Source organism: Poecilia reticulata, linkage group LG20 (assembly GCF_000633615.1).
Source record: "Poecilia reticulata strain Guanapo linkage group LG20, Guppy_female_1.0+MT, whole genome shotgun sequence".
NCBI classification, from domain to species: domain Eukaryota; kingdom Metazoa; phylum Chordata; class Actinopteri; order Cyprinodontiformes; family Poeciliidae; genus Poecilia; species Poecilia reticulata.
Window position 1 is genome coordinate 4,167,982 of NC_024350.1, and position 18,478 is coordinate 4,186,459.

Here is an 18,478-nt window from a genome sequence, read left to right on the forward strand (position 1 = left end):
TCAAATCAGGAAGCAGCCACGCCTATTTTATTATACACTGGAGCAGAATTTGTTTTTTTTGGTGCGGTTGACTTTTTCATGACAAATGTAAAATACCTCCCAAAAACAATTGAACCGCACTTTTGCAGACAGATAGGGAACCCCCCCCCCCCCACACACACACACACACACCCCTTTGAGACACCAGATAAGCGTGAATCAGCAAACAAAAAGTCAAGTGGATATTATTGAATGTTTACACTTGTAAACATCACTTGCTTCTATCAGACAAGCACATCTTGCCTGCCCGGAGCCTCCGGAGTGTCCCAAAGGACGCCGGTGTATTATCTGAGGGAAGCAGCTTCTCGGAGCGCAACAAATATGAAAGACGGCGTGTCATCTGCACCGAGCCAAAGACTGAAGACTGGGGGAGATCGCATTAAAAAGGGATGCTGCAGAGCGTGAGGCAAACCTCTAACTGTTCCACATGCAGCTTTTCTTTGACGTGAGGGACTCTCTGGGGCTCACCAGCTGAACGGCTGAGTGGGTAGTGTGGACGTGCGAAGACGCTGTCGGTACGAACCAAATCAGTCTGAAGTAGAATCTAATGCTGAAGGAATTTTTTGATTTCACTTCTTTTTTCTTTTTTTTCTTGGATAAACATTCATATACACAGCAGAAACCAGAAGATTGTACCAAATAAAAAGACATATAGGCTTTTATTTTCTCGCCATCTACAGTTATATCAGACCAAACATCTCTCATTTTAGGTCAGTAAAGATGACCAAACTTATTTCGTCTTGCGAAATGCCACAATAATCAGAGAGGGAATATGTCAAACATTGTTTTTCCTTTTCCGAGATCTTAAGTCTTCTAGATCATTTTCTATTAACCTGGTTGACAGCTGGCACTTTTGCAAAAACAAAAGAACAATAAATAACAGTAATAGACATTATTCTAAAAGAAAAGGATAATAATAATATAGTGGAGGTGAAGATTAAGGAAGTTTCCCCTCAAATAGCTAGAATCTGAAAATGCTAAAAGCACAGTGGAAATCATCTTGGCACTATAAGGTTTCTATTAGTGCTAAGACAGCATGTCAAGTAGCATTGTGTCTTAAGTATTTCAGCTTCCCAAGCTGCACTTTCTTTTGAGTATTTTAGAAAAACATTTGCGAAAAACGAGAATTTTCCAACCTTACATCCAGTAGGTGAATCTGCAAATACTGAACTGCAAATAGACGGTGGTGCACGGGAATTTCTTTATGCTAGTGCTACGTTTAGCAGTATCATTAATAATGTTTGAAATGTGTGTATAAATACGTTATAGTATTTTTAATCAAGGTTATCACACCATGAGAATGTCACAGCAGTCCACGCTTAATAGGATAAAATCAATAACTGAGTTACTAATATGAGGACTATAGAAACCTGATAACGATTTTAGTGAAGTCATAAAGGCAAAACAATGGGGAACTTTTCCATTTTAGGAACGAACGGCTTTAACACTGTGCTACACAATATGAGACCGATTTATTTATTTTTTTAGGTCTCAAGCTCTTTATACTGACAAGCAATGTTTGTAGACCTCAAAACAACCTTAACCATAGTTATTGGCCGGTGATCCGAGAAAAGCCATCGGAACAGAAACAGAACCTCATCCAATGCGAACGGACGGGCCCGTTTTTGCCTTCCGATGCAACCAGCCTTGTTCGTGCACAAGGAGGATCTGAAGATTGGGATTTTATTTAGATAATAGCTTTAACGTCCCAGCTGGAGTCTGCAGAACACATACTGAGATGTACCCAATGAAAAGGAAGGGACCGTTTATGAAAGAACAACGTGTGCAGGAACCCCCCTCTCCCCCCCCAAAAAAACCCAAGAAATCTCACCTGCAGCACATTTCATTTTCAAACCCAACCACGTGAGATAAGAGAACAGTCCCGTAAGCCGAGCTATCTCGCCCGCTTGCATTGGATACGAGGCCGTGCTCTGTTTCTATAATATCCATAATAAGCATCCCAGTTTCTGCTTATGTATTCTTTGACACAAGTCAAAGCTCCATAGCAACAAGCTGGGAGCTTTTATGGCCCCAGTGTGTGTTGCAGGGCATAATGAAATCCCGTCCTCCCGCGGATGTGCGCTCGTGAAAGACAGTTTGGCCGTCTCACCACTCGAATCTCGTTGAGAATTAATTAATGAGCATAAATGGATGCGAAGGGATTTAAAGCCTTGAGACTTGAATTTGACTCGGCGAGGCTTTCAGTCTCATTACAGATCCCGGTGACGTTGAGAGCCAGCTGTGATAAAAGTTGGATGTTTACGTTCTGCTCTTAAACGCCAGGAGCGAACGGCGCTCACGATGGAGCTTGTTTTTATGATGACATATCGCAGGCCCGGCCGGTCACATCCATGTCATGTAGGAGCTTTTGTCAGCCGTGTAACCAGGAAGCGGGAGGTGGAGGGTGAGGGTGAGAGAGGTTCTGCTGATGCCGGCAAAAACGCTGCCCTCGGCCCCCTTCTCGCTGAAGACACTCATCATCTCACTTATCTTAATAGAATAATGTCAACATAAAGCAGCAGTCAGCAGCTTTTTCACTCCAAAAATATACTGTGGCAACTGATTTCACGCGTCATTCTGAGGACAAACCCACAGACTTGAGGCACAGCAGCAGCACTCAACAGCTGCTTGTTTGAGTCACTTTTTCCATTCATTCACAACTGCCTGTATGCGCAGTTCCTGACACCTTTTTTTTTTATTCTTTCTTTCTTTTTTTTTTTGTTTGGCTTATCACAATTTCTGTAAGTGGCAATTTTCACGCTCTGGTTATCAGTCGCTTTAGGAATAGAAAATAATTGGCTCCCAAAGTCGATCTGTGTACGGTTAAGTTCAAAATTATTCATACCGTTGGGAGGATTTACACTTTAAGTTATTATAATTCAACCAAGGCGCTTGTGCGCGGGAGGAAGTGAAATCTCTCAAACCATAAATAATTTCTGTTTAGATGTGCATTTTTGCTTTAATTTGGAATGTCAAAAATGATTTATGTCCTTTTTTAGCAAATAGCTGAAAAAAATATTTATTGACAATATATCTTCTTGCGTAGCCTAAGCCACTGTTGAGAACACAAGTTAGGTTGGGTTACACAGGTAAAGATCCAACTGTAAACTACATTGTTTTATTACTTTAATTTTTATATATATATATTTTTTACTGAAATAAATAATATTTCTCCTTAGATCCTTAGCAGAAGTGAAATGTGCCTTCATTGAATATGTTTTGTAGCCACATTCCTTTATAAAATGAATAATATTAATATTAAGGATGTTGGAAACTTTCCAGAAACTCAGAGTGGAGCAAAACATTGGTCACCACCAGAAAAAAAAAATAAATAAATAAATAAATAATACTCTCTATTGCTTTGTAATAATGAATTTTAAGTTTATTAGTTGACTATTAACACAGCAGTCCTACCTCCTTTCTGACTTCAAAATAAGAGTCTCAACCATGTACGCATTAAACTATCAAGCTTCAACCCGTTACCTTCATGTTTTATTTATCTCTCTGGGCAAAGTCACATGCTGCCAGTAACTAAATAGTGATTTACAGGACAGAAACACTGTGGTGTTTTACTTCTAGAAGATCTCAACACTTAGCCAAGTACAGCACAGCGAGCAATGTTACACGATAAAAGCAAAGCAGCCATTGTTTTGTACGAACCTTTTCCAGCCACAGGCTAATTCCTCGTTTGGTTATTTAGTGTTATTTAGCTAAACGGAGAGATGGCTTCTGTCCTGCAGTGCCTACAGCTCTGGACAATGATGAGGCAGTGAATAGCAAATTAGATCTGACAGCTGACCTCAATTGATAATTAATAAGATATTATCGATTTGTTTGTCGTAATAGCATGTCTACAGCTGGCCAGAGTTATCAGCAATGCTGAAAACGCTAATCAGCTAGTAGGGCACATCATCAGTCAGTTGTAGACAACAAAGTACTTTATAATATGATTTAACGTTGCTTGTACTTGTATGTGATAGGTACGATGTCCTCTTACATTTTCAAAAGCAAGTGTTATTATAAGAGATGCATTCATCAAATGGCCAGATAGCAACACATTTTTTCTCATCAGCTCTCATTTTTTTTCCCTTCCAATTTACAAAATGCATCATAACTGCAAACTCGCACTATTTTCCAACAAACCTAACTTGATGCACTTTTGTTAACTTTAACCAAATTGTGGGCATAGATTAGCGACAAACGCTAAAATGAAACTTAGAATTTCTTACTTTTCTGTTAGATTTGTGCGTATTTTATCAGGAAACTGCAGCGCATTTTTTTCTTTTATGGAATTTAGTCCAAAGGGGGGAAAAAACTGGAATTGATTAAAACTGGAATTGGCATGTCCGACCTAAAATAAACCCAGAAACAGATATCTACCAGAAGAAGATTTTTGCCTATGCTTAAACGATTTAATTTACATATGGTTAATAATTCCCATACCGACACTTAAGAGAGCAATTGGAGGAAGAAGTGAGGATGACAGCTTAGGTCTTGTTAGCATTTTTTCAACACTTTCTGTCCCTTAAGATGAAGGACAAAAACACACACTTGCTCCCTTTCCTTCATGTTCATTTCATGTTCTGACACTAAGGCAAAAAGAAAAAAAAAAATCCTGTACCTCCCCCATAACACCAATAAGTGTCCCAGGAGCCATTTTCCCATTAAATCTTGACTTTAACCTCAGTGACCCCCTATATCCACAAACCGTACTCCCTCCCCCTCCATATACAGGGTTTGCATTAGTATTACTGCCTGAGATGTGAATTCTCCCAGCGATGGCAACACAGGTCAAGCTGTTTGGCTGAACTGTGGGTTAGTATGTGGCTCAAAAGAAGGATTAGAGGAAATTAGTGTGGAGGGAAAGTGGGTAATTGAATATCACTGAAACCAACTCTGAGATCAGCACTAAACAGCATGTACATCAAGAGAGAGAAAGCCAGAATTGTGAGCAAACACCGTCCTTCTGCCTCTCCTCCCCCCTTCGGTTCTCTTGAAAAATTGTGCAAAAGGAGTGTGAATGATGATTTTTGTGCTAAAGTGACAAAGAGGGGTCAAGTGCCGTCTGACCTCTATAAGTGCATTTTGAGTGAGTGTGGACACACGGTGATGTTCACTGGGACAGATTGAGGTTTCAGTAGGGTAAAAGAATACAGATAAGGGATGTGACTTTGTTTAGATTCACATTTAACAACACCATGACTTTTCTTTGTCCTCCACCTCTATAAAACTATGTTAGGCTCTGCAAAAATACGTGTGCACAATATATGTCACTGTACCAAATCGTCACTGTACAAATGTAAGTTAAAGAGACACAATTAAGTTGTTTTTTAAGCACTCCTCTCCAAATTAATGCAAAAATGGCTGGTAGGAATGACTAAGAATGTGGAATATTGTACTGTTCACTTTAAATCAGGATATTATAGCAAATCATCATCTCATGACTGTCTTGATAAAGCCTAACTGATCATGTTGAGTAATTGTTGAGTTTTTGTTGTTGTCTTGACCTAAAAAAATGTCTATTTTACGTAAGAGAAGACAGGACCTTAGTTGCTGTTTTAAAAAAACAACTTTTCTATATCTAGCAAAGGGTCAAATGCAAATTTGTGTGCACTAAAGTCTGTTCTTAGTACAAATCGCTGCATATTTGTGGTCATATTTATTATAAAATAAACTGTCTGATTATTAAATATGGTTAATAAAAACTAAGAATTTTCCACTTTGGAAGATTTAAATTTGTTACTAAAAACATTGCTCTAACAGAAAAAGAAACATATCCATGGAGCGTAAATGGTTTTAGTAAGCAGTGGAGAAACCCTCACAACCATTGAAGGCTTATAGCTAGCTAGACAGACCCTCTGTTTAATTTTGATTTCTTCCATAACAATACAAACTTGAAATGTTTATACCTGTGTGCAACAAACAACTACGAGATCTGAAAGGCTAAACAATATATTATTTTTGATGTTTGTCCTGAGATAAAACCTAAAAGTTTGCTCTCTTCTTGGCTGGACGGACTAATGAGTCACAGCTGATGCTAACTTTTAATAGCAGCACAGATGTTGTTACACTCAGAAAACGCAAACAGTTTCTTCAATAATTGCTAACATGTAGAAGTACTCACTGAAGACGATGCTAATGTTACCAATATAGCATAATTTACATCAAATATATAAATGTTTTGCTTGAATGCTTTTAAAAGGCAAAGCTAGCCAAAACAAAAGCTCTGTTAGGTTAGCTGTTAGCTTCTGAAAACTTCTTAGCTAATATACACACTCACAACAGTATCTTTCTACAACAAGCTAATCTTTAAATGTTTTTCATTTTAAAGTGAATGAATCAGGACATGAATTTCGAGTTTCTGTATCCATCTTGTTACTACAGAACCCCTCAAAAGCAGGAGTTATTGTGGTTTCTGTGAGTGTTTATTTCCCGTTAAAGCAGTCGGTGAAAGCATTCGGCATTTACATTTGTTTCTTTTTGCTGTTTTACTGTACCCATACCAAACGGTGACCCAAAAACTGAGATACACACCGAACCATGGCTTGGGTATCCTGTTACACCTCTAAAAACACATAGGCAAAAATAGGTATGTCCTTGCCCCCATTCCTTGCACTGTACAATACATGTATCAGGTCACGGCTATCCATGCTCATTGGAGGGATTTTTTAATTTTGACATTTTCTTATTACACACTGACGCGCCTTCTCGTTTCTAAACAGATTGCTGACTCATTCAGTACAGGACACCTGACACATAAATGACCCAGCTGGAAAAGTCATGAACTCCTTAATCTCCTGAACTGCACAGGGCCTTATCCGTGTCTATTCTGGGTCCAGGCACGGAAATATATGGGCCTCATTCACCCACAAGGTGCCGTCTAGGCAGCACAATTCATTTATCCCCAGCCAGAAGAGGTTTAGTTTGTCATCACTCCATGGTCAGAGTTTATCGCTGCTGTGACTCGAACAGAAAAAGCTGCAGACGAATGCAGCTGGTTATGAATGTGAAATCTGTTTTTCTGCATTCTGTCTTCTGTTGTTTTAGCTAAATGGTAGTAAATTTGCTCACATTTACTATTTACTTCACACAAAACTGACTTAAAAAAGACATCTTATAAGCCCAGTAATCTGTGAATTCTCATAAGCACAACGTACATTGAGGTTCTGATCTGATGTCAGGAATAAGTTACCAGCTTGTCACTTCTGATGAAGCTCGTTATCAGGAAAAAAACAATTGCAATATTGACTTTTTTTTAAGAGCCTGAAGAGCACTCAACAGTGATTAAATGAAGCGTCCAACAAAGCAACAAAATAAAAATGAAAAAATCGATTTAAAGGCACCAGCCCTGAATGTCTCCTAATAAAATCATCATATGCACAATCTATAATTTGATGCGCAGTGAAATTTACTTAGATGGCTCCGGTTCAGGGTTGTTACCTTAGTGACGGACTGAAAGGTCAGCTTGCCCTGAGCAAACGTGCATAAACAACTAAGATGCAATATGGCCACAAAAGCTGCTGGTGAATAAACTGCGGTGACACGGCGGAACGAAGCCGTGTCACTGCATTACGCCGCGCTGGAGTTGTAAAATTGGAGGGCTGCGGAGCATGGCACCAGTGCTGGGGCATGCATGGCTGCGGTAACGTGGTGTTTACACGCTGACAGGTGCAATCCTTTCAACAAAGTGAATCAAGAGGGCAGCAGCGCTACCGCAGCTCTGACAGGCTGCGCCCTGCGCGTGTCCACTGCATACCAATGCCCTGCCGCACATAGTCTGCATACAGCATACTGTAGTGGAAAATAATCGGTTCGTGGTTTGATAACCGAAGTCTGACTGTGAATGCTTAACAGGCCTTCTCGAACCAGCAGAAGAAAATCAGGAGATAAAGGAAGTAGCAGAGCAGAAACATAAGCAGCTCGGAGAGGTTTTAAGATTTTATGATGTCTCTGAAGCGAAATGGGTTAACTGGGAAGTTCCTACAGCGCTTTGTAAAGCACAATAATACATGGCACCGAGTCAAAAAACCTGCATGAAGCTTCACAGCCTTCACTCAGTTGGAAGGCACACACATCCATCCATCCATTTTCTTCTGCTTCATCCGGGGTCGGGTCGTGGGGACAGCAGCTTCAGAAGGGAGGCCCAGGACTTCCCTCTCCCCAGCCACTTCTTCCAGCTCCTCCGGGGGAACCCCAAGGCGTTTCCAGGCCAGCCAAGACATAGTCCCTCCAGCATGTCCTGGGTCTTCCCCGAGGCCTCCTCCCGATGGGACGTGCCCGGAACACCTGACCAGGGAGGCGTCCAGGAGGCATCCTTACCAGATGCCCGAGCCACCTCTACTGGCTCCTCTCGACGTGGGAGGTACACGGTTGTGAAAATTAGGCTTTAAATCTCAAATGCAGCCTCCTTCCAACCAGAGCTGGGTGATGATATGATAATAGCACGTCAAGGAAAATTAAAATGTGGATGAAATGTGGCCTAAGAAGAATGTAATTCTCCTATCACTCTTCTTCTCCTGCCATTTTCCAGTAGTATTAATTACAGTAATGCCCATTGTTAAGGTAGGGGACTCCAAGGCACAAGAAGATTCTTGCAAGCGAAGAAAGAAAACAGAAGAAGAAAACTAAGCCTCGATAAATTGGGTAGTCTCGTACATAGAAATCAACTGGCGACCAATTCATAGTTTGAGCTACGCTGTTTAGTGACTAACCAGAAACCTGAAAAGCAGATGTTTCTCCAATCAGCAAATGCAACATACAAAGCTCCAACAGGCAACAAGCTTTAATGTGAAAGACGTTAACTAATTGGCTCAACACACGGGGAGTGACGAACCACAGAGGACAGTTTTCCACTATTCTGGGTGAACCCAAAACATGGGACGCAATAGCGATAGAAGCGACAAAGCTTAATGTTTTTTGACTTTCTTGTGTCGCATCGCTACAGCTATCGGCGTCTATGTGGCACGAATTTTGCCGGTCGAAGGAGGGAAAAGCAATCGACCCCTCATGGCACATGTTCCATAGGAAATGAATGGAGACTGAGTGTGTCAAGCCCATAAGAGAAGAAGACTCGGTGTTAACACAGAGAGGTGCAAAACGGCTTTGAATGAAATTAAATTTAGTTATGTGTTCGGAGATACAGAGAGAGCTAACAGCATACTAACACTTTACGAAAGTCACTAAGATTTATCCCAGTTAGCCGTGTTTCCATTCACTGCATAATTGCGCAATTTGATATCTGGAAAATAAATTTGCTCAATGGAAAAACAATACTTTAAAAAAACAACTAATTTTTCAATAAAAAATTTTTGTCGCCGGATCACAAAACTGATATGGAAATTGTTTTTTTTTTTTTTTCTGCGCATCACACGAGTCACGTGATCAACAACCGAATGTTGCAACTGGAGCAAACAAAGGAAGAAGAATGACTCCTTCACTCATGATTTCAATTTCATTTCTTATCTAATGGAAGCAATTGCAAAATTGTGGGGGGGGGTTTTACATTAGCAGAATATCGGCAAAGATTTGCGCACATTTATAAAGAAAACACAGACACTGTCTGAAATAAAGTGACATTTTAACATTCCACATAATCTCCACGGCGACAGTGCTACTTTTGTAATGTTAGCCACGCTCACTGAGCTAATCGCTAACATAAGTTGTTGAAGACAACTTCAGATATTGCGCTGTTATTATTTTTTGCTTTAAAACTTTTGTCATTTTTTTAAAAACAAAGATCAGAAACGGACCACCAAACTGAAATCGGTTTCTCGAGCCTTTTCTTGCAGAACAGTGAAAGGACACACTAAGGAAGAATGAGCAGAAGCAGAACTGACTGACTAAACAGATCAACACAAGAATCTAATAATTTTAGTGCTATAAAAGTCCATGCCTACTCCTTTTCCACTTAGCCCCGTATTTCTAACAAAATAAAAATTTAGGAGAGACCAAGTTTGACCTTCTAAACTTTTGTTTATTTAATTACTGTAACTTCACCTTTTTGTGACGAGTCAGCAACAAGAAATATCTATGGCTATAACTTTGAAAAATAACTGAATCTCTAATATAAGAAAAGAAGGTAAAATTATTAAACGATTCAAGGCAGATGGCTAATGCAACTATGAAAATGACACAGAATCCACATTTTTGTGAAGATTTGGGCTTTCAAATGTGGTCTTAAACGTTTGATCAGGTCAACATATTATTTGCAGTTTAGTCGTTTGCAATGAATTGCTTACTTAATTTTTTTTTGTCTCCGTCCTATTTCTCCTTTTTGCATTTTGAAGCTGTACTCAGGACTTTCTCAATATCCCACAGTGCGAAATGTAAACTCTTGCCTTATTCAACTTGTCTTAAAATGTTCATCAGTGTGCCAAACTAAATACTAAATCAGATGATAACATGCCCCCGAAAAATCCTCTTTCTTCCACCAAAAGTGTATTTTAATACTTAATTAATACCCCAAATTTTATATTTCAAAACATTGACTCTTTAAAAAAAAAAAAAAAAAACATTTTAATCAGTGTGTAGTGCAGAGCCCACTCTGGCTTGTAGAGCCTTATAGGACTTTCCTTCTTCTACTAAACCAAAAAGCAAATTAAGCCATCTCCCCTTTCTCTTTCTCATCCTCCCACACTAACTTTTGTGTCTCTGCTGCAGGAGAATGACGAGCGAGTCTCAGAGGCTTTGAAGCTCGCTGTGCGGCGCGTTTGCTCTGTGAAACTGGCTTTTCTCTTCTCACTTTCACATCGCAAAATCTTTGTCTCAGTTCAATAAATTAAAGGCATGCGGCTGCACTATGCAAAGCATTTCAGATACAGCCTCTTCGGCCTTTAGGAGTCAATTAGGGATCAGCTGAAATCACGCATTTGCAGCGACAAAGTTCGGTGGAAAACAAACAAAAAAAGTGTATGAATTGCAGATTAATTCACAGAGTAGAATCTGGATGGCTAAAGGAATGTTGCATCTGTAGTGCAGCTATGAAAGAGTTCGGTTTTGTTGAGGTTTTCAAGTCACATCTGTGTTGAAACTTGGAACACCGGTGCTTGTGTCATTTGTTGCTATCCCAAACACAATGTGTTGCTAGGAGTTTGTTTGACACCCGACTAACTCAGACGCTTTCTCTCACTTTCACTTTAAAAAAATGCAGAAATCGTCGAGGTTGACTCGATAGAGCAAAGAGCAAATTTTTTATTTACTTTTTTTTCTATCTGATGCCTGAGAATAGTGAGGAGTGTTTTTTTTTTTTCATTTTCTTTTCATTGTGCCTGAAATGTTTGGTCTTAATATGATTGAGGGTATGTTTTAGTTTCACTTCCTTCCTGTATTCCATTTCCTGATTTCCTGCTCTTGTTGAACCTCGACGCTGCACCGTTCGAGGGGCTTGGAGGAGAAGGAGGGGGGATTGCTGCTGCGCTGTCCCCCCTTTTTCCTGTGTCATGGAAAAACTAGGTAACAGTGAGGAGAAACAGGGCTCCAATTGAAAAATTTCAATTCCACACTTGCCCAAAGAGCTTTTTTGTAGCTATACTTTTATGGCTCCTTTATAAGAATCGCTTTATTTGAAAAGAGACTTTGTACATTGTTATGACCTACACGCACGCAAATAACGTTTCCCTTTCTTGCAACAGCGAAAAAAGAAACCCAGCACGTATGCCTTTTTCATCATGCGGTCTGCTAGTTGCACCATGACAAGCATTCCCCCAGTTCCTCTAAAAGTTAAACCTCTGTTTTCAACTCAGCTGAGACAGAAAGCAACTGCTGATTATGTGGCGCTTTCGCTGCCAGCGAAGCAAGGGCCTGCGCACGCTGTGGTCGGGCTTTGTCTAGACTTTGTAATTGGGCTCATAATAGTGCCATAAACTTCTGATCAAAAGAGGCTGAATGAAGATTTTTGGGGGTTTTTTTTGTTGTTTTTTCCTTAAGCCCCTAAGTTGGAACTTTGAGCTCTGTCTTGCAAGCAACAAGTGTTGAAACAATGTCAGGAATTTGCATATGCAAAGCGCGTGGAGTTCAGTCAGCAATTAAGCATGTTATGTATTTCTAATAAGAGGAAAAGCATGTTCAATACTTCCTACAGTATTCATTATTCAATTGACATGTGTGGAGGTAAACTAACTCAGTCTGCACATCGCTCTAAACACATGACAGTGGCTGCATTGTGCTGTGGGCATGCTTTTCTTTTGCAGGAAGCAGGTCAGAGTTAATTGGTTATTGCTACACTTAAAAAACAGGACAATGCTAGAGGAAACCATGTTCGACTTTCAGCTGAAAGTACACGGGTAGTACAGGGTCTGTACTACCCTCACCGTACAGCCACATCTACAGTGACATGCATTAGCTCAAAGAAATGCGTGCCACACTCTCCACTTTTGTTTTGTATTTGTAAAAAAAAAAAAAAAAGCCATTCGTCATTTTCTTTCAGCTTTACTGTAGTAGCGTTTCCATTGCAATTGTGCGCAAATCTTTGTCTGTTTTCTGCTAATGTCGAAAAGACACAATTTTGCAATTGCGGTTTCATTTAAATAAGAAATGAAATGAAAATCACACGTGAATAGGCTCGCTCACGTGACGAGTCATTAAAAATCCTGGCGGCGGCAGATGCAAACAGTTACATGAGGTCACACTGATAACTCAGCATCATCTATCAGTCAATCAGAGGATGTTGGCGTCAAATTCAGGAGCAGGAGCGACAAGTACACCTTTGTCCCTTGTGGGGTCAGCAGGGGTGCTGGTGCCTTTCTCCAGCGAACGTTTCGGGCGAGAGGCACGGTACACCCTGGACAGGTCGCCAGTCTATCACAGCGCAGTTTCCATTAAGCAAATTTATTTTCAAAAACATTCTACGGTCAATGAAAATGCCCCTTATAATGCACTCTCACAGATAATGACAAAAAGCGACGTCATAGTTCAATGGTTTTTGCGTAACAAAATGTTGAAGTTCATCTCATTGGTAGCCTTAAGTAATAACACCTACGCCTTTCCCTACCAACACACAGGATTTTTAAACCCAATCAACGCACCACGAACGAGAAGCAGCACATCCCGATTCCAGCACTCCACATGTGAAGTCTCCAGAGCTTCTGATGCATTGTACTTTAATTAAGCAGCCCACCCCAGCGAAGCACACAAAAACCCCTCCAGGTCCCTTTATGTCCTCTGAGGTGCCTCAGTGGAGGGCCAGACACACTCTTCTTTTTTCTTTTTCTTTTTTTTTTTTCACTGCCTTTGTCTTCTCCATCTCACGACTCCCACTGGTGAGGCCACGGTAGCGTCCCATGTGTTATTATCGGCCAATGATAAAGTAGCTGCCACAGCCCTCATGCATTATGCAGGAAGAAAAGGAAGGAACTCCTCCCCCAGTTATGTAAATCGAACTTATTTTGTAAGGGGGGGGGCTGTGGATCTTTGACATCAATTTCTCTCCCCCACCCCACAATGATCTCCTCACTGGAGGAGTTGGTATCACAAAGGCAGTGTGTGAAAGAAGATAAAACAAAAGCAAATCCTAATTATGCCAAGGTACTGATACACATTTAACTTGAGGAAGGATATGAAATCTTATGAAAAATCCTCTAAAGTAAGCCTGTAATTTATAAATAAGGATTGCTATGACATACTGTCTGATCTGTACACTACAGCTGGCAAAAGAAAAATCAAATAGCAACACAAGCAACAAAATCTTGTATATCCTATTTTTAAATCTCTTAAAAAGTTCATAGGCCTTCTCCTCAAACTGTAGCTCCTTTTTTTCTCAATAAAGGAATAACTTCATTGTTATTAGTGAACAATTAATATGTCTTACATAGAGTAGCTAACGCTCTATGGCTGACAGCTAGCATGGGGGTGCCCAAAATTCACAGTGGACTTCTACCCTCCAATCTTATGCAAGTTTGTAAAAACATTATTTATTCTTCTACACTTTAAACCATTACAGAGTTTCCATTGAGAGGCTATTTACGCATAAAGCAAGGATTATTTGCACTGGAATTGGAGGTTAGAGGTGGTGCGCCACCAGTGATCCTCCTGAGTGAAACGTGTGCTGAGTGGAACATGTGAAGCGTTTCCGGTAAAAGCAATGTCCGACATAAGAAGTATCGTGCAGAAATGAGAAATAAACTTTGTAAATAGCAAGAAAATTGCGCTTGATTATTTCTTTGTTGTAAAAATACTTTTTTGTGAATGAATGTTATGACATTGGAAACTTGAAACTTTGCTAAATCCTCTAAATGTCAATGCCAGGCAACTTATCCTGCTATTGACTCTTGTTTGGTGTTGTTCATTAGTTTAGAAGATTAAAGTCTGAAGAAACAAAACTTTTTGATTAACAATTGTACACTGCTCCTCCTGGTTCTGGACACAGGCTTGGTCAAACACTTCCTCAACCAGCCTTTGCTGCAAGTCATCCGATGTGGTGGTGCCGGTCATTCTACCTTTAACAGCACACTCCAGACTGATTCCACAAGCACTCACTAAGGTTGACGTCAGGTCTTCAAAAAGGCTGTAGATGTAGTCTCTGCTAAACATAGCTATAGAAGGATGCACATCAATATCCTGGGGAATAGAGTAATGATCCCTAAGACTGGCGATTTGAGATTGCTACGAGTTGCAAAATTTAATTTTGATAAAATTTTGGGATTGCCTCCAGCAAAGACAGGTCTTGTTATACCAGTGAAGGAGAGACCTTCACCTGTTTTCACCTAAAGCTGTTTACCACTGTCAGACAGGATTTGGCAAGTTTTTCACAGACACAACCCACATACTCAACCCTGCTGCTGAATCCACAAATGAATCTCCATGCAAATGTGGCACGATTTCAAGGGAATTTAACAGGCTTTCCGGTGGTCTAAGATTAACTGACGGGAAGAAATAGTCCAGATCGGAAAAGCTTTACTTTCCCTTTTCAGCTCCAGTTTCACTCAGGAGGATCACCGGTGGGCAGACAACCCCCTACCTTATTATCTGTTTTTATGGTTGGAGTTGTTTTGAAAAGGTTGAAGTCCAGTTTGGTTGACCACTTGTGGACTAGTTGCAACCTCACCTGCAACCTAATTTGAATTTATACCACATGAAGATACAAAGGACACTGTCTATGGCAGGTAAGAGATTATAATAAGTCTATGCCACCCAGCCATGAGTGAAACAAACTCTGTATAAGCCTTGTTCATAAACCACACCACCGATGCAAACTCTACTGCATTTCCTGATGTTATGGTTGACACGAAGCACTGTCTGCCTCTTTACTGGCACAGACATTGTCTCTGCAATACCTTTTACATTACCACCAAATGGGCTTAATAGACTCCAATCTGGTTTTGACTGAAATCTCCGAGTAAACATTCTCAGATGGACACAGACATCCACGGCTCCCCAGTGACACGTAAAACCTCCGTCTTACAATTGCCCAGTCACCCCGCACCCTGCAGTCAAACAGCAGCCACGCAATTTGATTGTGAATGACCGTGTCATTGTGCCACCGAGGTTAATGCGCTTCTTTCCAGGAAGCAAGCCAGACGCCCCGTTTGATCCAGCACGAGATACATCACAATACTGTATTCATGATTTGATTAGCTGTTTTGAATAAAATTTGAACCTTGCATGTTACAAGGCAACACACTGCGGTCAGAGTGTGTGGGGGGTGTATTCCGTTGGTACAGGGTAATACTCTTAGAGCTGGTCTGCAGACTCAGTAGGTGAGTGTCTATGACACTGTGTGCTGTCACTGAGCCAAACGGACAGGCTCACCGTTAGAAAGACGAATATTAATCAGGTCCTGGCTCAGGCTGTCCTGATATTGAGGCAGATGGTATCTGACAAACAGGAGCCACGTGGCCATGGCTCGCTCTATCTATCTATCTATCTATCTATCTATCTATCTATCTATCTATCTATCTATCTATCTATCTATCTATCTATCTATCTATCTATCTATCTATCTNTCTATCTATCTATCTATCTATCTATCTATCTATCTATCTATCTATCTATCTATCTATCTATCTATCTATCTATCTATCTATCTATCTATCTATCTTTTTCTTTCAATAATCAAAAATAGTTTTAAAATAACTTACTCCAACTGATTATAAGGAGTGGTTAGACAACTTTGAGATGGCACACCACAATCAAGTCAATTTCAAGAGTTTTATTATCCTCAGGTCATAATAAGGTAATAATATTTGCAGCTCGCTATAGTTTGTCCACTTCGGTTTCATTATTTATGCTCATAAACTTTTTTCATCTTGGTTACAGCAAGAAATCTGTGGGGAGTCAATAGGGGTGTTGTCCCCTGTTCCCTCTTTGGAGGCACCGGTTCACTCAGTTTCTTACTGTTTCATAAAAGTATGTCAACTCTCTGCTGGTGACTTTAAACACATCAAGTTAAATAAATAAATAAACAAGAAGGGGAATTTTAGTGTTTCACTTGTATGTTGTTTGTATGCTAACTTAGAGAATACGAGTTTGATAAAGCTCACACCATACTCCATGCAAATTTTCTCAAGTTCATGGTTTTGCACTTACTGTAAGCAACAGGAAATTGAAAAAACAGCTACTACTTGCTTACAGTAATGTTTAAGCGACAGTTCTTCCATCGCGAATGGATCTGCACACCAAAACTATGTGGGATTAATCCGAAAAAACCCTCCTAGGTAGCTTACAGGCGACTATTTTCAGACGTTTTCCGGCAACAGACCGCATACTGTAAGACCTTAAAAGTGTGAGTAGAAATAAAAACGTTTGTAAATTTGTAGGAATTCGTGAGCCGAATTCTATAAACAAACCACTGAAACACCAATTAACTCGAACTACAATGTTGTCTTGCGGGAAAAATCGGTCAAATTAGACTAAATGTATAAATGAGCATAATCCCTATTGGAGTCTGGCCATGTTGCTTCATAGTGGCTACAGCGGAGAAACGGGAGTCGGGGAGGTAAGAGGAGGTCGAGGGGGGGGGACGTGTCTATTTTTTCTTTTCTTTTCTTTTCCTTTTTTATTTTACCTGTGACATTTGCGGCCGGAGGTTGATCTCCTTCAGGTTGATGCACTGGGGCTTCAGGTTGTTGAGCAGATGGCACAGGAGGACTCCATCCCGGAGGGTCTGAGCCAAGTCAAATACCTGCGCTGACTCCCATGTCACCCTGTGGTTAGGAGGGAGCACCTTGCAGTTGATCAGCCACAGCGCGCACTGCCTCCAATACTCCATCATTATTCTGTCTTCAGCCGGAGCGAGTTCTCACGAGTCTCTCCGTGTGTATGTGTGTGTGTGTGTGTGTGCGTGCCACCGCGCGCGTGTGTGTATAGTCTCAAACTGCTAACGGTTCGGCAACACCTCTCTCGCGCCTTTCAGTAGACCGGACCCATGCCGGATCCGTCCCAGCGTAAAACCCGACGAGGAGAGTAAAGGGAACCGCGGCGGATAGCTCCTGGGAGATGCGTGGCGGGCGCTCCACGGATGACGAGGTCCGGCGTGGCGAGGCTGAAGCGAGACTGTGGATGGAGTGCGTCCTGCACCCTTCCTTTCTCTTTCTCTCTCTCTCTCTCTGCCTCTCTCTCTCTCTGTGTGTGTTTGTTTCTCTTCCCTCCCCCTCACCCTTTTCACCTCTTCCGCTTGCCACACGGGCTCATTGAACAGTACTGTGACAGTACAGCACAAGAAATAGCATGACTTCACACCTCGTAAGCTTTATAAGTGAGGTAAAGACAACATAGTTTTTTGTTTGTTTGTTTGTTTGTTTTTTCTTTAAATTAGGTTGTATTGCTGCCAGTTATATCACGGAATCATAAAAGAGCATGAGTGCATGCAAATATTCCAGCAACTCGGACAGCTTATTTAGCTGATCACGTAATCACTGAACAAGCCAAGCACAGAGCCACTTTCCCTTACCTAAACCCTATTCAGGTGCATCTTAATAGGAATTTCATTATGTCGTACAATTCAAAAAGTGAAAGACATATTTGATACACAAGTTTATGGCGGCTTGCTAATGAGTCTGCAGCACCTTAATTGTTTCTCCTTTGTAGGGTATAAAAACAGTGACTTCTGCTTTTGCTGCCTCCACGTTACACTGGCAACAGACAACAGTTGCAAACATGGCGCTTGGATGTTTCCGCAACTCGCCAGAAGTGGAAAAGACAGTCACGGTTTCTTTAGCAACAATGTCGACTTAGAATTTCACCAAAAAGTTAATTAACTTTAGTTTTTTGATTCAAAAAGTGAAGCTCACATACAGATTCATCACTTACAGAATCTGTATATGGCTTGGCTAGTGTCAAAGTCTAGCTTAGTGAATTTCTGTGGTTCACTGTGGCATAGGAACAATCATCCTTTAGAATTTATGAGATATTAAAGAGTTAAACTTGAACAAGATTTCTCAAATCAAAAGTAAACAGACTTCTGCATTGCAAGAATGCTGGGGGACCATGTGGAGAAGTAAAAGCC

The 18,478-nt window shown here is 40.7% G+C and overlaps 1 protein-coding gene across 3 annotated transcripts in view; it reads right to left on the reverse strand.

Annotated features, from left to right (window-relative positions):
* Window positions 1–17,542, reverse strand: part of vav3 (vav guanine nucleotide exchange factor 3) — a 103,255-nt gene extending 85,713 nt beyond the window's left edge. For all 3 annotated transcript variants that reach the window (XM_008438368.2, XM_008438367.2, XM_017301931.1), the window contains exon 1: window positions 17,039–17,542. In XM_008438368.2, the coding sequence (XP_008436590.1) occupies window positions 17,039–17,245 (207 nt within the window). In that variant the 5' untranslated portion in view covers window positions 17,246–17,542. The remainder of the gene's footprint in view (window positions 1–17,038) is intronic.
* Window positions 17,543–18,478: the final 936 nt, after the last annotated feature.